At 38.0% G+C, this 22,892-nt stretch overlaps 1 protein-coding gene across 2 annotated transcripts in view; it reads right to left on the bottom strand.

The window, feature by feature from the left end:
* The window catches only part of LOC145771366 (uncharacterized), a 46,364-nt gene extending 31,030 nt beyond the window's left edge, over nucleotides 1-15,334 (bottom strand). For both annotated transcript variants that reach the window (XM_082583119.1, XM_082583121.1), the window contains exons 1-10: nucleotides 15,057-15,334; nucleotides 14,307-14,471; nucleotides 13,998-14,127; nucleotides 13,099-13,429; nucleotides 12,270-12,461; nucleotides 10,960-11,075; nucleotides 10,294-10,424; nucleotides 8,381-8,575; nucleotides 7,325-7,508; nucleotides 1,916-2,021 (exon numbers count right to left, since the gene is read on the bottom strand). In XM_082583119.1, the coding sequence (XP_082439245.1) occupies nucleotides 1,916-2,021; nucleotides 7,325-7,508; nucleotides 8,381-8,575; nucleotides 10,294-10,424; nucleotides 10,960-11,075; nucleotides 12,270-12,461; nucleotides 13,099-13,429; nucleotides 13,998-14,127; nucleotides 14,307-14,471; nucleotides 15,057-15,280 (1,774 nt within the window). In that variant the 5' untranslated portion in view covers nucleotides 15,281-15,334. The remainder of the gene's footprint in view (nucleotides 1-1,915; nucleotides 2,022-7,324; nucleotides 7,509-8,380; nucleotides 8,576-10,293; nucleotides 10,425-10,959; nucleotides 11,076-12,269; nucleotides 12,462-13,098; nucleotides 13,430-13,997; nucleotides 14,128-14,306; nucleotides 14,472-15,056) is intronic.
* Nucleotides 15,335-22,892: the final 7,558 nt, after the last annotated feature.

Below are 22,892 nucleotides of genomic sequence, written 5' to 3'. Positions count from 1 at the left end.
CGAGGCTAGAGCTTGGAATGCTTTCGGTGCTGTTGTGAGAAATTTTTTGGGAAACAGAAAAGCAGAAAATTATAAAGATCTTTTAAGGGAGCTACTGCTTAGTTTTGAAGATTTGGGATGCAGGATGAGCATCAAAGTTCACTATTTGAAAAGCCATGCGGATGAGTTTCCAGAAAGCCTTGAGAAAGTTAGTGAAGAACAGGGTGAACGTTTCCACCAGGATATTAAAACTATGCAGGAACGTTATCAAGGTCGGTGGGATTGTCATGATGGCCGACTATTGTTGTAGTTTTAAAAGAGAAATTATAGATGCTGCTCATAAAAGAAAGTCCCTCAAAAGAGCTTTTTAAGCTTATAAGTGAAGAGTTCATATTTATGAAAGCTCTTTTTTTGACTGTTTCTGAACTCGCCCTGCCCAAGTCCTTTTGAGTCAATCTTTATTTTGGCACTTTGCTATTTCTGTGTGTGTCTTCAGAATTTCTGCACTCCATTGGAATGTCTTTGTGCATATTGTGTGAACTGTAGGCTATAATTCAGAAAATGCCTTGTCACTGTCCTATCGACATGTTCGTCAGCATAATGTAGCGTTTGATGTTATTATGGTTGCTCTTTTGCATGCCTATTTTTTATTCCAAGGCATGAAATTTTAATAAAGACAACGCAAATTTGTGTGAACATAATATATAATGCTTGTTTGTTCATTAAAGCTAGATTATTGCAGGTAAAACAGTGTTTATTGCATCAGAATTCCTTGTTTTGACAACAGAGGGGGGGCAAAAATTGACTTTTTTCAAAAATTAGGGATATTTCATATCTCAAAAACGTGATGTGATAGAGAAAATCTGAGTTCATTTTCGGATTCATCGCCCCAAAATTAGCTAAAATGGGTTGTCAAAACCCAAACCTGAAATTTTGTGTAGACCAGTGTTATCTATTTATAGCAAGGAGCTAAAGCGACCCTTTTCAGATAGCTTTTTAGTTTTCAAATGAAGACACATCGAAACCGTTTTAAGTTTACTGTAAACTAAACATGGTATTGGTTTAAAAGGTTATTTTCAGATTGGCAAAGCTTTTGCTCTTGGCTTTGTGAAAGCCTGAAAGGCCTTAGCAAAAATAGTTTAAAATTCAATCAGGGACAACAATCGTTAAGATACTTTAACACAGACAGAAAAATCCGTCAATTTTACATTGATTCAACGTCTGGAGACGTGGAAACAACATCTGTGAGACGTGAAACAAAGTCTGGGGACGTTGAATCAATGTAAAAATGGTGGATTTTGTTCTCTGGGAAAGACAACATCTTTCAATCGGCTGTAAGTCATTACAGGTCTATTCTTCACCGAGTAACGTTTTGCGTTGCAAAATTATGGATGTACAAAAAGACACTTGTTTACAGTCATGCGACAACTTGTCAAATTAGTCACATTTGTGTTCAATTTGTCACATATACATAGTTTGAGAAGCCATGTAGCTGAAACGTTTGTTTTGATGATTTGGTGTCACTTTTCGTTGAATATACATGAAATCATGAGCAATGTTGACCATTGTAAATGTCACAGGAAGGATAAATGCGTGGTCATTTTTCGAAAAAAAAACGCGGATTTGAGAACCATACTAACCCAGCTAGCAGAATCCGTCATTTTTACATTGATTGAATGTATGCAGACAATGAATCAATGTAGAAAAAACAACTTCTGCTAGGTGAAATATATACAAAGGAGTTGCAACATTCCCGATGGAAAATAAACTGGTTTTTACATTGATTGTGCAACGTATGCAGATGATGAATCAATGTAAAAACACGGTTGATTTGCTGTCTAGGATGTTTATGTAGCACCAATAGATAAGGCATATGTGTAGTGTCAAAGCTTTTACAACTTTTATTAGCAGAGTTACCATCATCCTGACCACTTACCTTGGTTCGCAGTATACCACAGCGTGTCGGTCTTGTTGAACTTCGGAAGGGCAACGATGATTCCACCGTGGTCTGCCCAGGTGTACAGCCACGTGCCGGCTAAGACCTGTAAATATGCAGCAAGTTGATTTTTTGGTTTTGTATTTGATAGAAAGAATGGAGATTGGAAAATGTTATACGGATAGCGACTGTCAAAAGAATGGGTGTATGATCACAAGTTCATACATCCGTACAATTTTTGATCCTTTCTACGGTCAATACGCTTTTTCTATCTTTTCCCGATCGATAGCTAATGGAGTTTTGTACACTGTAATTGTAAAAGATTATTATGTAAAAGTTGATTGTAGAAACATTGTCATTTTTAGAATGATAGGCTGACAATCAGGGTTGTCAATACTTTACCCAACCCCAAAAAACCCGGGTGTTTTTTTTTTAAAAACCCACTTAAAACACCCAAAAAAAACATAAAAAACCCAAAGCATCATATTTGTCCAATTTTTATCAGAAAATTGAAAAAATGAACCAAAGTACTACAAGGTACTTAAAACAAAGTTCAAATTAGGACTTAAGGATGTGATTGTGAAGGAAATTTCCAAGGATAAATTGAAAACACAGTGGATATTTCTGTACACAAAAATCAAGTAATGCCACTTTGTACTACACTAAAACTCATTTATGCAAGAAGGCCTCATAGTTAAACAGCCCTAGTGCATTATTTGATTGAGTTATACCAGCATGTACTGTGAGTGAGAGGCACTTCATTGGTAAAAAGTAGTATTTGAGGTGAAATAAGCACGAATCCATTTTTTTTAAATAGAACCCAATAAAACCCAAAACAACCCGGGTTTTTCTCAACCTCTGCTGACAATAGATCAAATCCACATGACTACTCACTATAGAACAGCGAGCATTGTGTTTTACTAACCATACCGGTGTGTCGTTTGACATCACATCAGTGTCATTAAAATGGCCAACTTTTTGTTTGTAGCTTTTAAGAAATTACAAGGTCAAAGTGGCAGTTCAGTTCAGTTTTCGCTCGAACAACCGCAGGCAAAGCTAGCGTTTTTACATTGATTTATAGTTATAGAAATCAGGCTTTGCCAAATGAGACTGTAAAAGTAATAAATGAACTTCACTCATGTCATATCATCATCAGTCGTTATCTCCGCCTGCGGCAGATTGCGCATCAACATGGCTTATTTGCTTCCAAGAGTGGCGATTTTGAGCCAACTCGCCCAGTGTCGTCAAGTGGAGTCCGGTCCATGATTGAATGTTATCTTGCCATCGTTTTGGTTGTCTGCCACGTTTTCTTTTTCCTTCTACTTTGCCTTCTGTGCAAACTTTGCTGATTCCGAATTGTGATCTTTTAGTGTCATATACAAATATACATGTCATATACATGTCATACGTGTCATATATGTCATACGTGTCATACATGTCATATACATGTCATATACAAAACTTTATTTGAAATAATCACACATGCCAAGTTGCATCTGTACTTCACCAATTGCCTACCTATCAAATCAACTAAAATCAACGCCAATGTGAAGTTTGGGAAAGACACAACGAGGCCATCTAAGGTTTAGACGTGATACTTGAGCCAAAACAGCAACTTAAACCAGTTTATTTATTGTTTGGTTATATTGGATTAAGCGACAAAAAATCAATGCAATGTAGTGCCGAGCAAAAAGAAGATTTCTTTTAAGTCAAAACCAATAACAGAACGATGATTCAGGTAGACAAGAATAGCCTGGAGCTGTACTTAATTAGCTGAAGAAAATTTTCAAGACTAAAAGCAGTCTTTTGGTTAACTGAATAGAGTAAATTTGCTCTATACTATTAAACTACACCCTTAAGAGTAGTGGTAACATGCTGCTGAATAGACTACTTCCGGTGACTTTCTTTAGTAAAGTGCGACATGCTGAAAAGTGCATTATGCTAGTCACGAAAGGAACACAACAATATGGTGAGGTTTCTGTCGAAACCTGGCAAAAGAGCTGGAAAACATTACACGAGATTCGTAGTTGGCCTGCAAGCATTGATTGTTCTTCTATCACAACCACAATCCCACAGCTTTTAACACTTGAAATCACATGATATCAAACTGTAAAGCGTTGTTCTGTTGACATGCGAACCTGACTTTAAACACAAAGCACGTAATCTTATCCAGGGGTTCCCAACCTTTTTTTACACTGTGGCCCCTTTTGAAAATTTTAAAAAATCTGAAAATTTGAATTTGAAAAAAGCACTTAATCTTATCCATATTAAACTTCCAGTCATCCAAAACGCGAAAGCTTCTTGTAAAATGAGAGGAATTTACATAATGGTTTTTGAAGTAGGGTGTATTATACAAAAAAATCATTAAATGCTCATACGGCTTGTGAATGCTCATTTGGTGTCACTTTCTTACCCAGTGAGCAAAATCGGTCCTTTTTACAGTGATTCAACGTCTAGGCAAATTTTTCTAACTATAGGCATCAATCCTAACAAAACGACAGTGTTGCCAAAGTGTGACGTAACGGCTTGGTCTTCGAATTGTAACCTTGGATGAACGAAACATGCAGTGATTGTCACCAATGATGATAATTGTCACCAAGCAGAAGCAAAACAAACCTAACTTGGATGTCATTAAGCGCCAACGTAACACCTGCAGTAAAACCACAATGTTGCCTCCGAAGTTATACACCCAGTACGGTACACTTCGTGAATACACGCTTTCAACGATTTCTTGATGATACTCATGGTTAGAGACAAAGAACGAAAGTTATTTTTGGATTTACTTTGGTAAAAAAGCAGTGAGCGAAAGCATTTGACGGCTGCTCGAAAACCAAGGGTGGAAATCTTTCAATTGACTAAATCGATCAGGCATGCTTCGAAACAAAAGTACACAAAATTGAGTCAGTGACGTTGTTAAACTGTTAATGATACAAGATAATTTTTGCTTATTTAGTATTTTTGGTATTTTAAGATCGATGAGACGAAAAGTGACAAAAAAATTATTTGTATAAACGCTCCCAATAAAAAGCTAAGGAAAGTCATTTATCAATAATTGATAATGATTAATTAATATTAATATGAAAACAATAATTAATATGAAAACAAACCATTTTTTTCATTAAATCTTGCTCGAACTGAAATTACAGCAGATTGTACTTGTGAAGCCAAAATAAATGGGATTCGCTTACAGACAGCAGATCAACGAAAATAACCCTGTCATGCAAAATAATCGGCCCAAATTTTAGTCCACGCTTACAAAGGTTGGATTTATATAACAAGGACAAATTTAAATAACTTGGTACAGCACAAAACGCTGGTTCAGTCTTCAGACATGACACAATGAATCGTGACAAAGCAGTGAAGTAACGTGATACATCACAAATCAAAGTTGATTTTCGGACAGTTATATGAAAACAAAAAGGATATGGAGAGATAATTGTCACGCGCTCGTGAAGTCAACGCTCTGGCAATCAGGAACCGGAATTGTGAAGTATTTTAACTCAATCAAACGTGAAAATGTCGCGGCTGACAGGCAGTTGAAATTTCACACTGTTTGGTTTTGAGTTCAACTTTCATGCTTGTATAGTGTGTGAGGACTTTTCCTGCTCATAATCAAACCACTTGAATCACGCAGATTGCCTCAGTTGGAACCATACAATTCGAATTAGCAGCCAAATCAAAGATACTGTACTAGATTGCCAAAAATGCATACAGTGATCATCGGTTTATTGCAACAATATGCTTTAGACTTATTAAGAGCACATGGAGTTACATTTTGACACACAACCAACTCAGTAAATCAGTCGTTTGACATTGGTTCAACGTCTGCAGAGGTGGACCCAAATTTAGGGCGATTATTTTGCAGGACAAGGTTGAAGTACCACCTGTGAGGTCACGGATTCACAGTTTGTTCGACCTGTTATTTGAGGCTGAGTTACAATATCGTTTTGGCCTGATAGAATCAAAACTTATTGTCAGAGTGAACAACTTGGCCTGTTTACATGGCGCAGTAGACCGCTTTCGTGATGCTTCATGAAAGCGTAATCATGCGTCGCTGAGCAAGAACGTTTCAAAGCAGAACTTTCTGTAATCAGGCGTGAAGAGCTAAAACCAGCAGTTGCTAAAGATAAAAATCTACCACCAAGACAAGTTGCATGTATGCAGTCATAACAACAACAACAAAAAGTCTATTATTTGAATGCATCAAAGCTACTTATGATATTTATGGTGAAACAAAGTGACTGCGCTAACAAAATATCCAATATGTTTTACATCTTACAATCAGTCAACCACATAACCAAAGTCATCTTTTCACAACCAGAAGCTTCCAATATCCATAGTACTTTAGCACTGTAAGCCAAAATGGTGACGTAGAGCCATCAACAAAATGTTCCACTAGCAATGGAATTAGATTTTAGGAAAGCTGTTGTGTACTAAAAGAAGTGAGTAGTCGAAATTCCCGTAACAGTTTCTGCTTCCAGTTGGCACGTGATGTTTTGACGCCATGAACAATTTGGAGCGCTTCTCAAACTTTGTTAAACTTAAAAGATAATCTAGTGGACGGAATGACCGATGAGAAGAGTTGTTGTACAGTACGAAAAAAAAACACGGAAAACGTTTTAACCACGTTTTCATAACTAACAAAACAGAGTGATATGACCCAGAACTGCCCAAGCATGGGGTTTCCAGCATATCAACTCCAGCTTCCAAGTGGCTTTAATCTCAAAATTATGTAAAGCTGTTTACATACCGTATGTATTTCACAAACAAAAAACAAGTTTACTAGGTCGGTAACTATTAAGTATTTGTTTTTGGTTGTGCAAACTGTTCTCTGTTTACAAACTTCAAGAAGCGCATTAAAAATACTTTATCTTTCTGAGGCAAAGCATAGTGGAGCTTCCTTCACATGAACTTATATTAAAAATAGGGCAATAAAACGTAAAATGACAGATCGCAATTTCACTTACTTTTCTGTCAATAAAACGGACTGCATAGAGCATAATTCTCTAATCTATGAGCATTGGTTTAATTACAACATTCAAAGCAATAAGATCATAAAACTATACCAGTTGAAAAAACCAAATACACCGAAATCTCGCAAGTTATACCTGGACAGCAAATCAACCGTTTTTTACATTGATTCAACGTCTGCAGACGTTGAACCAATGTAAATAACAGTTGATTTGCTGTCTGGGTAGCATTTTGCATTCGGGGGAAGAGCCCGAACAAGCAAAGCAAGTCAGTTTCTGCACCACAATGTAAAAACCGATTGATTTGCTGTCTGGGCAACAAGTGCCACACAGACCATAAATAAAACCCAATACTGGAGTAAAGCGTTGACTTAATTGTGGATCATCTATGTCGCGACATTGAATCATTGCAAAGACAAAAAAAGCGTTGAAATTTTACCTCCGTCCAGTCTTTGCCTCCAGAAGACGAGAAGAAAAGATCCGGTTCCGTCTTCAAATTTTTTCCAACGTTTCCTTGCGCCAGGACATATCCGGGAGCTGAAGGCTGAGAAAAGATAGGAGAGGCCCTTGTCCCTGGATAGGCTTCGTGGAAAGCTTGTGTGAGATGGAGAGAGCAGCCCAACCTGATAAATTAATCGATGGAAACATTTTATCAAGTTAGAGTGCTGTTTCGAATGAATAGAAAAACTTTTGAATCAAGATATGACATTGAATCAAGTAGCAAACAATCGCATGTGCCACAAGCGTTTTGAAAGGTCAGACTTCAACGCATGGAAATAGTCAGCCACTTTCAACCTTATTTGGTAGTAAAAATTGTTGTTGTTACATAGTTTTAACTTTTAGCAAGGCTAAACCGATGTTAAAATGGGAACTTGTGCTACCCCGTTATCCACTTTGTAATTAAAATTTTGTTAAGGAGAGCTGTTGAAACTATTTGTTTAAACATCAAAGACATGTAGAACTACATTTGATAGGTTATACAGTAGGTAAAAGAGTTTTAGACAAAGATAATTAGCAAAATCATAAGCGACTTCAAACCAAGCTTTTTTGAAAAGTCTTTACGTTGTTTTCATACCGGTAGTCGACAGAGAAAAGAATGACAGTGCTCTGGTACAATGCTGCTTTGAGGTATGGTACTCATCAGCACCATATTGATTCTTGTAAGTATCATGGGACTCATCAGCACCATATTGATTCTTGTAAGTATCACGGGACTCATCAGCACCATATTGATTCTTGTAAGTATCATGGGACTCATCAGCACCATGCTCATTCTCGTCAGCACCATGGGCCTGGTCAGTACCAAACTTATTCTAGTCATGTTGTCTGCGGCACTTTTGCCTTCTATGGTTTCATTCTTTTCACGGTCGGCTGCCAACTCAGCCAGCACACCAGTCTTTTTTACATTTTCTCATCGTCTTCAGACGCTGATTTGCTGACTGGGAAGTGTATCAGCTTGATCGAAAGCATGCATTTGTTGATCAATTTAGCGTACCTTACAGAACAATTGACGCCGTGCGGAACGGGAATCTTTTCCCACATTCCTCCTTTGTTGAATGTTATTACGGATTCCATAGAAGAAGCATCGTAGATGTCAATAGAGTTTCGTTTGGTCATAATGTTGGCAATGTAGATACTCCGCAAGCCGCTTACTTTATGGATGTCAGCAAACCTCTCCGTTGCGTAAATGCTGCAAACAAAACAATGATTTTCAACAGTTGAAATTCATCATATTGCTAATACATGTTGTTCTTGCGCAGGTGCAGTAGAACTGGGTAAAAGTGCATGACAGGCAATGCGCGGATAGCGGCAGCTTTTGGAAAACCGCGTTTACAAACCTTATTTTTAGACTTTTGCACAGAGGAGCTGTATATGAAGGCGCACTAAAAAAAACTGGACTTTGAAAAGGTGGAAGCGGCAAGAAATAACTTTCGAAGTTAAAACAGATCAAAAAAGAAAATCATGTTTATGCTGGGAGACTGCACTTGAGATGCTTGAATCACAAAACATAAGGCTTTCCTGTATTAAAAGAAAAAAACTTTTCTACAAGCAATCCTAGAAAATTTCACTTCAAAATATTGGGACATTAAAAACAATGCATTTTACATCACTCTTTCTTGAGGTTCACGAACTAATTGTTGGCTTTGCAAGAAGTGGATTCGTCAACATTTTGACAGAAAAGCATCGTGAGTATGATGCACATTACAGGCAATTATATGATTAGCAGGTCCTGTTTTGCTTAGTGCCGCCAGCGAAATTTGGAAACTTTTCGGTAAAAATTCAACGGCACCAAAAGGGTCTTGCATGTGCATTCATGTAGTGAAGAACATTCAGCCTTTGATAAGAAATTTCCAGCCACTATTTTACAGTCAAATTGCAGCCAAACCATAGTGGCATCACAGTCAGACCAGGGAAGAAAACTTATGATATTCTTACCAACGTAGTTTGAAAATTACACTAAACACAAGCGATGCTATTATAGCAACGTCCACGACACAAGCTACAGAGACAACAAAAAGAAGGACTAAATGTGCGCAGAGTAGCAATAAAAAAAAAGTCACGAAAACAAACGCTAGCTTCACACTTAATGACATGACAGAAGAAGATTGCGTACAGGAAGTAACAGTGACAGTAGTTACGTAACGTTGTTCAATCAATCATCAGGATCAGGGTACAAACTGAAGTAAATAACTTCATTTTTTGGGTAACTTCATTTCTTACAAGGTCGAACTTCAATGAAGACCGAACAATATCGATCGTGGTTAACCAACCAACAAAAACCGTATTTTTACATGAATTCAACGTAATCAAGAAATGCAATGGGAAAATGAAGCATCACACAATCAAATGCGAATTAAAGTTGACAAAATAAATTTGCAAGTCTCCTGTCAACAGACGCACAAACTCAAATGCCGGTGTAAATTGGATCATGCATTATTTAGCACGCAAAAATCAATCTTGACTCTGAGACAAGCGATGCAAGACAACTCTACATTAATAAAAGATGGCATCATTAAAAAAAAAAATTGAGACTAGAAAAGTCAAATTTGCTGTAAAAAAAAGCAACAACCCAGACAGCTAATCAGTCATTTTCACGTTAATTCAACGTCTGCAGACGTTGAATCAATGAAAAAAAACTAATTTGCTGTCCGAGAAGCAGTATCTTGCATAGGCTAGAGAATGAATTAAAACTGACAGCATTAATCTCATGCAGGAGAAAGTGAGGTGCATGGGAAGGAGACAAACTTGGGGAGATGATGTAAAACAGTGGGCTGACTTGCAACGATCGGTGAAGCAAAAAAACGTAGAGGAAGAACGTGACGTGTGGAAGTAATTGACAGCCAAACTTAGGCACGGAGACGGCACATGATGATTATGATCAAGTGAAATCAAAGTCTTGTCACTAACCTGAAAGTTATGAAAGGTCCTTTTGGGTTATAGTAGGTTATGTTTTCCAATGACAAGGAAAAATCCACTTTGTTTGGCTCGGATATGTACAGATGTGTGACACCCGGACCATGGTTAACACACACCATAATCTAAATACCATTAAACATGCTTTTTGGCACATAATCATCCAACTTCTAATGTATATTATCACAAACAAGGAAATGTCAAGCTGTGTAATTTTTTACAAACTACACGCTGACAAATAGTTGCGTGCTTTAAACGTTAACGCCCAAGTTGCAGCCATGGCACTGAGAAGTAAGGGCAAAATTTTATGTTGTGATAGTTTTGGTTTGAAATCAATCAGAAGTCCACAAAAATAGGAATCCTTCGAATTCTGTTATCACTTTAAGTGCAGCTCTTTGAATGAACTTAACGTAAGCTAATAAAGTCATTAATGCATGAAAAGAAATCTACATTTAATGAGAGTTGTCACATCGAAGAGCCATAAATAGAGAAAAATCTCAAGCGACAACCATCGAGAGAAAAGACGTGTTTCTGACGCTTGACGACCGTCACTTGATGCAATCTATCAGCGACGGAAAGAATCGTGTGACAAACAAAACTGGCCTGCAGCATTTCGTACAAGCGACTTCACTTTATAATTACTATGATGCGATAAGTTACCTGGGAATCCGAGGCGTCAACAATGAAAAATTCCCGTTTGGTTTTGGAAGTGTAAAAGTTAGCTTGTGTGAAACGGGAACGACGTGTGACGGCGACCCACAGCTCTCTTCCGCTGCCTGAATAAACGACACAACAATTGTGTTCAAAATTGTGAAACGACACGAAGCTTTTATTGTCAGCAAGTCAGTCTTTTTTACAACGATTCAATGTCTTCTGGCGTTGAATCAAAGTAAAAAAAAGACTAAATTGCTGTTTGGGAATGCTCCCAGCTGGGAAATTAGTTTTTTTTTTACATTGATACAATGTTTCAGGCGCTTGATTCAACCGCTCAAACGACGCTAACAAATTGGATACTTTTCCACATTTACTGTAAATCAATGTAAAAATGACTAATTTGGTAACTTAGTGAATGCACCTCTTTTGAACCACTGCGTGTGACAGATTAGGATTCGACTCCCAGTCAAGTCATACAGAAGACTTTCCACAAGATGCAGGGGTTTTTCTTGCATAAAGCAGTGAATGGAAGTCGATGTACTAATAAGCGAATACTGTGGGCATGATCAATTGATCATTGATCAGTAGTGCTGACTGCTGCAAAACTATTTCCTTTCAACGTAACATTTTCGACGGTGACGGTGGTTTCGTTTCGTTGTGAATTAAAAAAAGAAACCATCTGTCACATTCAAAATTACCAGAGTTGGTAACAAAAGGTTTTCAATACACTAAATTTTTTGCCCAGGATTTCTTTAAATTGAGAGTCATATCAACTTAAAAATATCGTTTTGAACGGCCCCAGTGATCAATAATCACAAATCATGATGCGAAACTAAAAACTGGCAATGGTTACCCAAGCTGTTGCTGAAAAATTAGTCAACAGAGAAACCGAGTAATTTCACGGTTGTTACATCGTCCTTGTCCCTCTGAACTCAGACAAACAGATAGTCTTGAGGTATTTTTAAGCTGAGTATGTGGCATACATTGAGAGCATGAAAACTCTAACCTAACTTTCCCAAGTTAGTGGAAGACAAGCATAACCCTATCAAAAATTTGAGTTGTCAAGACTAAGACTTGACTCATTAGCTTTTTTAATGCATAAGAAATCAACCTATTATACCACAAATTACAAAAATCTGTTCGCGTAGTGAAAGCGGTGAAATTGTGAATGTAGGTGGTCGTAGCTAGTATACGGTTTGGTGGAGTAGAGGGTGTCTACGTGCACTTCTGCGCATTTCCATGTGCCTCTGCTCAAAGTCAACAGAATTTCAGACAATTTCATTTGAGAGAAAGGGTGCAACTTTTCCATCAATTACCTGTGCCCGACAACGGCCTTCTTGTGGCAAACATGGACGAATTCATCACAACAAAGTCTTCAACGTTGGAAATGAGGACCTCATCAACACTATCATGTTGGAAGTAAGTCTCTGAGCGCAGGATGGTAAGGGATCCATCCAGCTCCTCTCGTTGAACGTACAAGGCGTCTGGTTTGTCAAACTGCTCTTGCCCTGTGTATTCACATTGTAAAAGTTAGTTCCGTAAACAAATGAAACAATTAGGGTCACGGGTGCAATGAATCCGATCGGAAGCAAAGTTGACTTTAAAGCTCGAAAGTAAAAATACTGACAGGGTGAAGAAAGTAGTAATAATCTTTGTGGATAAAATTAAAAGTTTAAAGATTTGATAGTTAATTTTTTATTTATTTTTTTAAACCATTCGGTAATAATCTTTTGTTCTATTTTCATATTTTATACACTGGACACACCATACGGTAAAAAGTGCTTGCTCTGCCTGAAAACATCAGTGGCGCTCGGTAATAAAAAAGCGGTAAACACGCAATGTATATATAGCAGCAGTGGCTGTAGTGACCAGTGGACAATTGTATCGACCTGTTGAGTTTCGTCAGCACCACACTCAGACTCCACAAAGGGCGTCGACCGCCACTACTTACAACTACACAAACTAATGATTTCAGTATTGGATGGTTTTGTTCACTTCACATTCACCGCAAAATGACATGTATCTGTTTCCTAGCTCATACCAGTGAGATAAAGCCCTACAGCTTTAATAAATATTTATGAGTCAAGTAACAAATAAAAAGCAAGAAAAAAAAGAAAAATAATTTTAACAGCTTTTCTACACTACCTCCATTGACACCCCATTGTACATCTTTCACTCTGCTTTGTATCTGTATCCATGATCTTCCTGAATCATCCGATTTGTACAAGCGTTTGGTTGTCTTGTCGTGCCCAAGCACAATCGAGCCTCTTGAAGGATGAATAGAAATCTGATCAGGTTTAAACGGCAAATTGTCGATCAGGTCAAGAGTTTTCCCAGCATTGGAGGTAAGGTAGAGTCTAGAAGTCGGTGATGTTTGAGCGAATATGTACTGCTCGATGTTACTTTTCGATGAGTAGAAATTCGTTATCGTTGCTTGCTTTGGCTTTGAACCGTCGGGGTGGCTAGCAATAATTTTCTGAAATGCAGAAAAAAAATATTATGCGAGTCACTTTGAAGCAACACAAAATTATTTTTGGAAGACGACATGGCAATGCAAATTTGTCATTCACAAACCAATGTAGTTCTTCAGTTGACCATAAACCTAATCTTAAAGTTTATATTTAGTCCCATTGAAAATGAAATTACTAAGAGTAGCTACTATTCAGTCAGTCAGTCCATGCACTCAAATTTATAGTCATAGTCGATGCGACCCTTACTGAACCAGATACTGAGCTTGTAAATGTTGCCAGAATTCCCTTTGTCATGCAATGTCCAAAGGTGCTTTTGACAGCTAAATAGATTTTTTGTTGTTGAAGATTTAATAAAAATTCTTGGATAGTCATGCAGATTATTGGGGTGGGTGGCCCATGTATTCTACTCTCATAGACCTGAATTACCGTAACTAGCAATGTATACCCAGGAAATATTTAGAACACAGTCAGCAAAGTTGTCCCTTCTCAATACATTAATTCAACACTTGAACAGGTTGAATCAACATTAAATAAAGCAATTTTAGTGACATGGTAAATAAATAAAGTACATACCTGGAAGTTTCTTCCGTAATCATGAGAAACATAAACATTTGATGTTGCAACCACTCCCAATCGATTGAGATTCTTTGTTAATACAACCAAGTCAGGGCTTCCAAATCCAGCCCAATGTACAATCAGGTGTCTGATAGAATAATGCTTACTTTTAGGTCAAGCTATGTTGTACACAAAGTGGTTTCTAAGTAGTTTTACCGCAGGTTTGTCATTTTGTACTCACATTATTGATAAAGCTATCAGGGCTTTTAAAATGCATGCATGTTAAAACAGTTTATTTCTACAAACGTTTGCAGAAAGATGATTTACGTGTTTGAATCGTGCAATTCCGCAACAGTTTTGTTGATTACGGATTGCTGCTGTACGCTCCTTTTGGTGCGAAGTTCAACATTTGGAACAAAAGGATCTCCAAACGCTGAATTAAGGTTTCTTCCCTTCTTGTGTGGTAAAGTCTGTTTGGCTTCAGAAAGGATTCTTTAAAAAAAAACACAATTGCAAATGAAATATCAGAATTGCCAAATGTTTTAGCAAATTCCATGAAACAGAATTCTTTAAAGATATATACTTAAATGCAATGTTGGCAATTATTTTATGTATATGTATATATATATTACTGTACTTTACAACAAAAAAGCGTGTACGGTATTGCTTCAATAATGAACAACTCTTGAATTGCTTAAATCTATTAGGCTACAAGTTGTTCACCTACATTTACAAACTCTTTTAGAATAGACATAGAGTAGCTTTTGATCTGGCATAACTTTCAGGCCACCTATGCAGTATGCACAAACCAAAAGTTACAGTAACTTTTTTCAACTAACCATGAAGAAGCCCAACAATAATAATACTATGGAGCCTTCTATAGATTACCAATGCACTTCATGACAACTTTGGTAAGAATATTGGTTGCTTTCCATATTTTCAAGTAAAAAGATTGTAATACAGTGTTACACTTTTAATACTACACACATATATGGACAATTGACATTACAACGAAAAAAGGTAAAGACTGTCGAGTGTCAACATTAGTTGCACGCATTAATAAAACAATTTTCTTACTTGTGAAAATTTTTCTTTCCCAATGAAAAAACATGACTTAAATCTTTGTTGATAGTGAAATATTTTCTTCCCGCATTTTCTGCGCTTTCCAACTGCTTGAACAAGCTGGTATTGGACGATACGAAAGCAACATTATAAACAGAGTTCATCAGAAATACAAAAATGAAAAAGCGTATCAATTTCTGCATCGGATACATTGACCTCCTCAGAACCGTTACAGACATTTTTAGATACAAAAGTTTCTTGCAACAAACATTTACCACATACTAACACACGATTTGAATCTGAAAAACAGAATATTCACAATAATAACAAGTCTGGCTCATACTCTCAACTACACAGACCGGTAGTTTATTATGCCATGAAAACAAAATCACTGACTCTTGATACAATTACTTCTACAATTATTTAATGTTCAAGCTTGAAATCATTATTTGAAAATACCAAATTTTTTAATTTACTACTCTCACTTGTCATACCAAAAATATTCTAGCACTTTCAGTGCATCCCATGACGAATATTTTCATCTGTTCTCAACTGGTTCTCAATCAGCAGCTGGGGGTCATACCAATAATTTTAAAAGTGGGACACAATCTTATTCCTGAAAACTTCTTGATTTTTCACTGCCATCCTTGTTTGTGATTATTTGTGTTTATTGTGTGTTGTATATTTTTTTATTTGACAACAGAACAAAATAAATTGAACTGCTTGGTAGGCTAAGCTACTCAGCAAAAAAATGTATTCAGAATAATTATACATTTGACTGTGCTATACAATACGACTGCAATGACACTGTCTGCTTTGGCAAGATCTAAGAGCAATATTTATTTTTTTAACACCAGTTAACATGAATTTTATATATTATATACTGTACAACGCATAACCATCATATTTTTGATATGACAATTTGCAGTGTACAGTACTATTGATTAATTTCAAGTAATTTTTGTGATCAAAACACTTTTTATCACAAACTGTGACAAGAAGTTTCTGTTTTCTTAAACTAATTTTGTTCTTATATTATTTTATTCAACATCTTGCATCCAAGGAAGAACATATTATGATGTACAATTCTAAGCGCATGCTTCGACTGTCTGTGGCCCCGGTAGCTATAGCAGTGCAATTTTTGAGTGGCATTAGAAAAGCACCGTACCAACTTATTACAACTGTTGAGATCTGACATCAGAAAAGCTGGCCTGGGATCCCTGCTCAGCACACCACATCTTCATCGATTGCAAAATATCGCAAAGGACAAAACAGAATGGAGATCCTATCAACCTTGTTGAAAGACTGATCGAAGCCAGCGGATGCCAAACGATTTGGCTACACTGGCGGCGGAGACAGTTACAATAATAATTAGAAAAGCAGATAAAGTGGGACAAAACATCTATAAACATTAAGACTCGTCGTCGTCTGAGCTTCTGGGGCCGAGGGTCTATCCTTTTACCAGCCCAGATTCACGATGTTCCCGGACTACACTGGAAGGCTGCTAGAGAGCAGCCAGTCTTTAGTTTCATCATCCATGACGCGCAGACCTTCCACTCCGTTAGGTGGCTTGAAAATGGTACAGTCATTGATGATGTGGTCTGCGGTCTGTTCCTCGGCACCACATTCACAGGAGGAGGAAGAAGCCATTCCCCATTGGTGCATGGTTGAGCGGAAAAGCCCGACGCCCGTACGGAGACGGTTGAGGCGCACCCATGCCTGTCTCTGTAGTGTCAGGCCGATGGGGCGTGTGTCGGCGTCGGGGATGAATGAAAATACAATGACATTAAGACTAAGCAGCATGGTCCGCCTTGATCTCATGATCTTTTTGATTTTCCCTTCTATTCAACAGGAACAAGATATACATATTTGTTTTTTCTTCTCCTGATGCTGTTGAATGGAAGAACAAATTTAAAACTAGGAATATGGTGTTCTGCAGATTAGAAATAAACAAAGCGCAAGTTAGACTATGTAACTGGATGCTTCATATGATAGGCCTACAATACCTAGCTAATATTGGTAGGCACCGGTATTGAGATATTTGGCCAGAAGTTCAAAAAACGTCAAATCTTTAAAAAAAAGCTTTGGAACATGGAAAAAAAATGACTATATAGATATATAAATTGAAATAACAGCAAAGCGTTTTAGTGCAAATTTGTACAAACTAGTTGAAAAATAGTCAGAATATATACTATTAAAGTGAATGATTTTCAGATACAAGTATAGCCCATAATGCAGTAAAACAAATGAAAATCATTAGCTCAGTGGTTATGCGCCCGGCTCAGGTTCAACTCTTGAGCAACGCATTTTAGGACTGCTCTCCATTCAGCGGCACCTAGTGAATGAAATAATTTCCCAGCAACAACACTTCAACAATCGAAAAACTTCACTCTGCTCATATCTGGGTAACCGGCCCTGCGTCAAGAGCCTCTACAAGTATGCGGAACTACCAGAAAAAAACAATCAAGGCTTTGTAAATCCGAGGATAAACATTCAAAAACCAAACCAAAATTTGACAATATTCTTTGATGCAGGCTCAATAGAAGGATGAGCGATTGAGCGTGTTACTCCAAATTCTCTGCACTAAGCTTTGCTTAAATAGCTTCTTATTTTTTGCACAACTTGTACAGAATATCATTTTAGGATAACCAGAAAAATCAGACGAGCTAAAACTAGACTGGAGTATCCATTGCAAAACAATTGAACGAAGTATTGCAAAGTTCTCTGATACAAATAGAATTTAAAACAAGACAATTTCACAATTTTTTTACCTTAACCTTGGCCTCGTTCTCATCTAGATTTGCTTGCGAGCCTGCCTTTCACTCAGCCTTGGGACTCATTATCATATAGCTCAAGGGGCGGGCAACATACGGCCATGGGCTAGACCCGGCCCACGACGGGATTTTGAGCGACCAGTAGACGGTTTCCGGTCTTTACATAATAAATGTGGCCCGCGGCCACACTCTGCCGCAATCCCCCACTACTTGCTTCTACGTCAAATAAGGTAATAGTGACTGATAGTTACTCTTGAGTTCTTTGTTTTCGGTTTTAGTCAAGTGACAAGCATGTTATGTTTCGTCATAAACGTGCCCATCTATCCTTTTTCTTTGTCTCTTGTAAGAATCGCCTTCAGTCTCAAGCTCTACAGCTGGAATTGATTGATTTGCAGTGTGACTCTACCCTGAAAGAGATATTCCAATCAGAATTGACAAATTTTATTCGTCACTGAATGAGTCCAAGTTTGCCAACATGAGAAAGATGGCCATGAAACTACTTGTTCTGTTCGGGTCTACATACATTTGCGAGCAGACATTTTCGACCATGAACATTACCAAGACAAAGCTGCGATCCAATCTCACTGATGTTCATGTGCGGTCTTTACTGAAGGTTTCTACGTCCGACATGCCGCCAGAATTCAAAGAACTTGTTGACAACTTTCATAGACCACATTGTGGCATTGACTTCAGCAGCTATTGAAGTAAATTACGTTAATTGTTAATAAATTCGGAGCTGGTATACAAGTTCCCCCCCCCCCTGGTAACTCATGACAAAGACAGGACTCCACCAAACATACAGGGTGAAACTACTTTACCTTTGTTTTACTGCTCACACACTTCAATCCACATGTTTTAGTCAATTCCTCTTTGCCATGAGTTACCAAGGGGGGGGGGGGGGGGGAAGATATACCAGCTCCATAAATTTATTAAATAAGCTACTGTTTTTGATCTCTATGCTTCAAACTTGAAGTTTACATTATATTAAATATCATCAATCAATCATTTTATTTTTCGTCATTAACGCGTCCGGGACGAAAAAGATACTAACTACAAAAATCGATATAAACCTATCAGCACGTAAACGAACGGGAAAAGATGGCAAAACCTTGAAAGGTTTAAAACGTGCCTGAATGAAAAATTATTTAGTAGGCTATATATCAGTAGTTAGCACGGCCACAAAACCCAAAAAAAAACAAATAGCAAAAAATAAAACAAAAACAGAGAAGCACACATGTAGTATTGAATGACAGCCTAATGAAAAGTGTTGTGGATTGAATTTGCCATTTATTCCTTGTCTAGGTAAATAAATACGCGATTAATGTAGCGATTCATGAATCCGGCCCACCAAGTACCTCATTTTCCCATATCAGGCCCGCCAACTGTAGAAGTTGGCCGCCCCTGATAAAGCTGAAACAGTTTGTTTGTCCTTTCGCTTCAGTTCAGAAATCAGTGACAGAAAGTCCTGTTTCCAGTCACGCACCGTTGCACTTTCTTCAACACAAGGACTTCGTTCTTACTCAACAAAAAAGAGAGAGAACACTTTCACTAACCAAATCAGCATCTTATAGTTGGTTGGTTAGTTTTGAGTCTTTATCATAGGACTGACAAAGCCTCTAATAGGTTTTGCATACTTGTATTCAGAGGATTTGAATTACTAACGTACCGTACAGAGATGTACGTATACGCAGCAAATTCTACGCCGTAGACTAGCGGCGTAGACTTTTTGTTTACGCTTACGACCACATTTTTTGGATACTTGTCGCTTGAAACTACGCCGTAACGTTTTCGCGGTTTTCTAGCGCATAGCGTCAACGCATATTTTTTAATGTCTTTTTTTCGCTACAACACGCCAATACCTTCCAGCGCTGCAGTTGAAAGAATGTTTTCAATGGGCAAAGACATATTGATTGATTGATTGAATCTTTATCCTCGGACTGGGAAAGCTTCTTGCAGAGCTTAATCCTGGCAGTTTTGCATACTTGTAGAGGCTTTGAATCACTGACGCAGGCCCGGTCACCGAGATTGACAGAGTGAAGTTTCCGATTGTTGAAGTCTTGTTGCTGGGGAATTATTCCATCCATTAGATGCCGCTGAATGGAGAGCAGTCCTTAACGTGCGTTGCTCAAGCGCACACTCCGAGAGTCGAACCAGCGCCGCTATTGATGGTGAAGTTTCTTCGTTGCAGAAGTGACGCGCTAACCAATTGAGCTATCGGGGCGAACTTTATTGGAACCAAAACACAGCAAAATGTCAGATGAACACTTTCAGATGCTTGTGTTTCTTCATGGAAATTCAAAATAAAATTTGTTTGTTTCGAGTGGTTTATACCGTGTGAATATTTCTCACCTAGCAAACAAAATGAGTTTACGCTAGTGTATGCGCTGACGGCCTGACGCTGCCAACTTTTTTTACAAGCTACGTTGACGCATACGGCGTATGGTTTTTCGAACGTTTGCGTTAACGATGACGGCGTCAATATTTTTTGTATGCGCGTACATCACTGCGTATGCGTCAACGTAACTTGTAAAAAAAGTTGGCGGCATCAGCGTCAGTGCATACACTAGCGTAAACTCATTTTGTTTGCTAGGTGCCAAACATTCACACGGTATAAACCACTCGAAACAAACAAGTTTTATTTTGAATTTTCACGAAGAAACACAAGCATCTGAAAGTGTTCATCTGACATTTTGCTGTGTTTTGGTTCCAATATGTCTATGCCCATTGAAAACATTCTTTCAACTGCAGCGAGCGCTGGAAGGTATTGGCGTGTTGTAGCGAAAAAAATGCATTAAAAAGTATGCGTTGACGCTATGCGCTAAAAAACCGCGAAAACTTTACGGCGTAACCTCAAGCGCAAACTACCCAAAAAATGTGGTCGTAAGCGTTAGCGCAAACAAAAAGTCTACGCCGCAAGCAGTGATGGGCATTATCGGCGATAATTTATCGGCGATAATTTATCGGCGATAATTATCGGCGATAAATTTTTATCGCTTATCGTTATCGCTTAATTATTTTTTCAGTTATCGTTTATCGTTATCGCCAAAGGCAATATTTGATTATCGCCGATAAATTTTATTTCGGATCAACACACAAGTGGAAAGACAATGAAAAGTAATATTTTTACTAGCCACCTAGTTCATGAAACTAAAATTAAAACCAGTTCTTCTTCAATGCCTGAAGTGTGTGTGCACAGGTCGTTGTCATGGAAGGGGCACGCCCCCTGCAGCGACGGCCCTGACAACACAATAATTTTTAGAGTTGCAAATTGCAATGCAATGAAATGCATGCAACAAGTCTCTTGTTGTTTTGCTGCAATCGGCAATAGCGAGTGAATTTTACAATTAAAATGTAAGCGCACAGGCGGTACAGATTCCTTTGAAGCAAAGCGAAAAAAATTGGCAAGTGGTTTATGAAAGTGTCGCAATACGAGGCCGCTTTTACATCGGAAACATGGTCTTTCGCGCCACCATCACTGAAACAAGTCATTGCAGAATATGATATTGCTTGAAGCATTTGACATGCAGACCGACATCACACTTTTTGCATCTTGTAGTAGTTTTTGCATGACAATAGGCGTATCGAGTTGCGTGGTAAAATTATGCTAAATACAGTATAACCTTTCTCATTTACCTATGCTGCATAGACGAGTGGTGAGAGCGCTGGAACGGCAATCGAAAGGGCGCCGGTTCGACACCGCTCATGAGCATACAGTTGCGTATCGAGTTGCGTGGTAAAATTATGCTAAATACAGTATACCTTTCTCATTTACCTATGCTAGTATAACTCATTTAGTATATCTCATTTACCTATACAGTATAACCTTTCTCATTTACCTATGCTGCATAGCCGAGTAGTGAGAGCGCTGGAACGGCAATCGAAAGGGCAGGACACTTAAAGGCATGCCTGAAGGTGGACATGAAGATTGGCTTCCTTGCTTTCCCGTCCACTTAATCTAAATCTTCAACCACCGGGCGTAAGCCTGAATACGACGATGATTTACCTATGCGACATAGCCAACGCTCAATCAAATATTTTTATTCCCACTAATAATACAGTGCCTAGGCCTATATTGTAATTCTTATTTCAACAACTCAGCGTTCTGCCATTGCTTGATGGTGTTCACAAAGAAAACAGAAAAATTTATTTGAAATTATCAGTAAATTACGATAATTATGTTATTGTTCTTGAACAAACACGACTAATTTGACAAGCTTGATGGATTTCACAGTAGGCCTATGCATATTTTTACTACCATTAACGCTTAAGATTACTGATAAATTTTCAAGCATTTTGCGTTTTTCGGAATTTTTTCAATTATTGCTGACTTTGCTGTAAACAGCCCGTAGAAAGAAAAATACAAAGTTTGGAATTTTTTATGGTATTTTTATTTGATTTAACTATTTTGCCTACTGCACGTAAGCGGCAGTGTAGCCTAACTCAATTGATAAAAGCATCCAACTGTATCTGAAGGTATAATTATAAGCACGGCAGTTACCTCATTGGTTTGATTCTGGATCAAGAGGTTGAAGATTGATACCTATACTGCCGCTGTTGCGATTCTATTCATGCATAACTTACAAAAAGTTTTGTCTCTTTACAGTATATTATGTTCGATTTTTCGTCATGTTGATGAAAACAGTTCGTGCTGCATGGGATGGGGCAGCGCTAATCAAGAAAAAAAAATTATCGTTATCGGACATTATCGGCGATAATTTATCGTTTATCGTTATCGCTTAACTTTTTTTTGATTTATCGTTTATCGTTATCGCTTTAGGCATTTTTCGTTTATCGATTATCGCTATCGCTTAACTGAAAAATGAGTTATCGCACCCAACACTGGCCGCAAGTCTGTGGCGTAGAATTTGCTGCGTATACGTACATCTCTGGTTGGTTAGCACATGACTTCATGAAGAAGCTCCAAGATCAAGCGGCGCTGATTCGACTCTCGGGGTGTGCGCTTGAGCAACGCATTCTAAGGACAGCTCTCCATTCAGCGAAACCTAATGGATGGAATAATTTCAAGGCAACAACATTTCAACAATCGGATAACTTCATTCCGCCAATCTGCGTAACT

The sequence above is a fragment of the Aplidium turbinatum genome, chromosome 5 (assembly GCF_918807975.1).
Source record: "Aplidium turbinatum chromosome 5, kaAplTurb1.1, whole genome shotgun sequence".
Lineage (NCBI taxonomy): Eukaryota > Metazoa > Chordata > Ascidiacea > Aplousobranchia > Polyclinidae > Aplidium > Aplidium turbinatum.
Note: the sequence above shows the minus strand (reverse complement) of the source record. Positions and strands in the feature narration are given on the sequence as shown.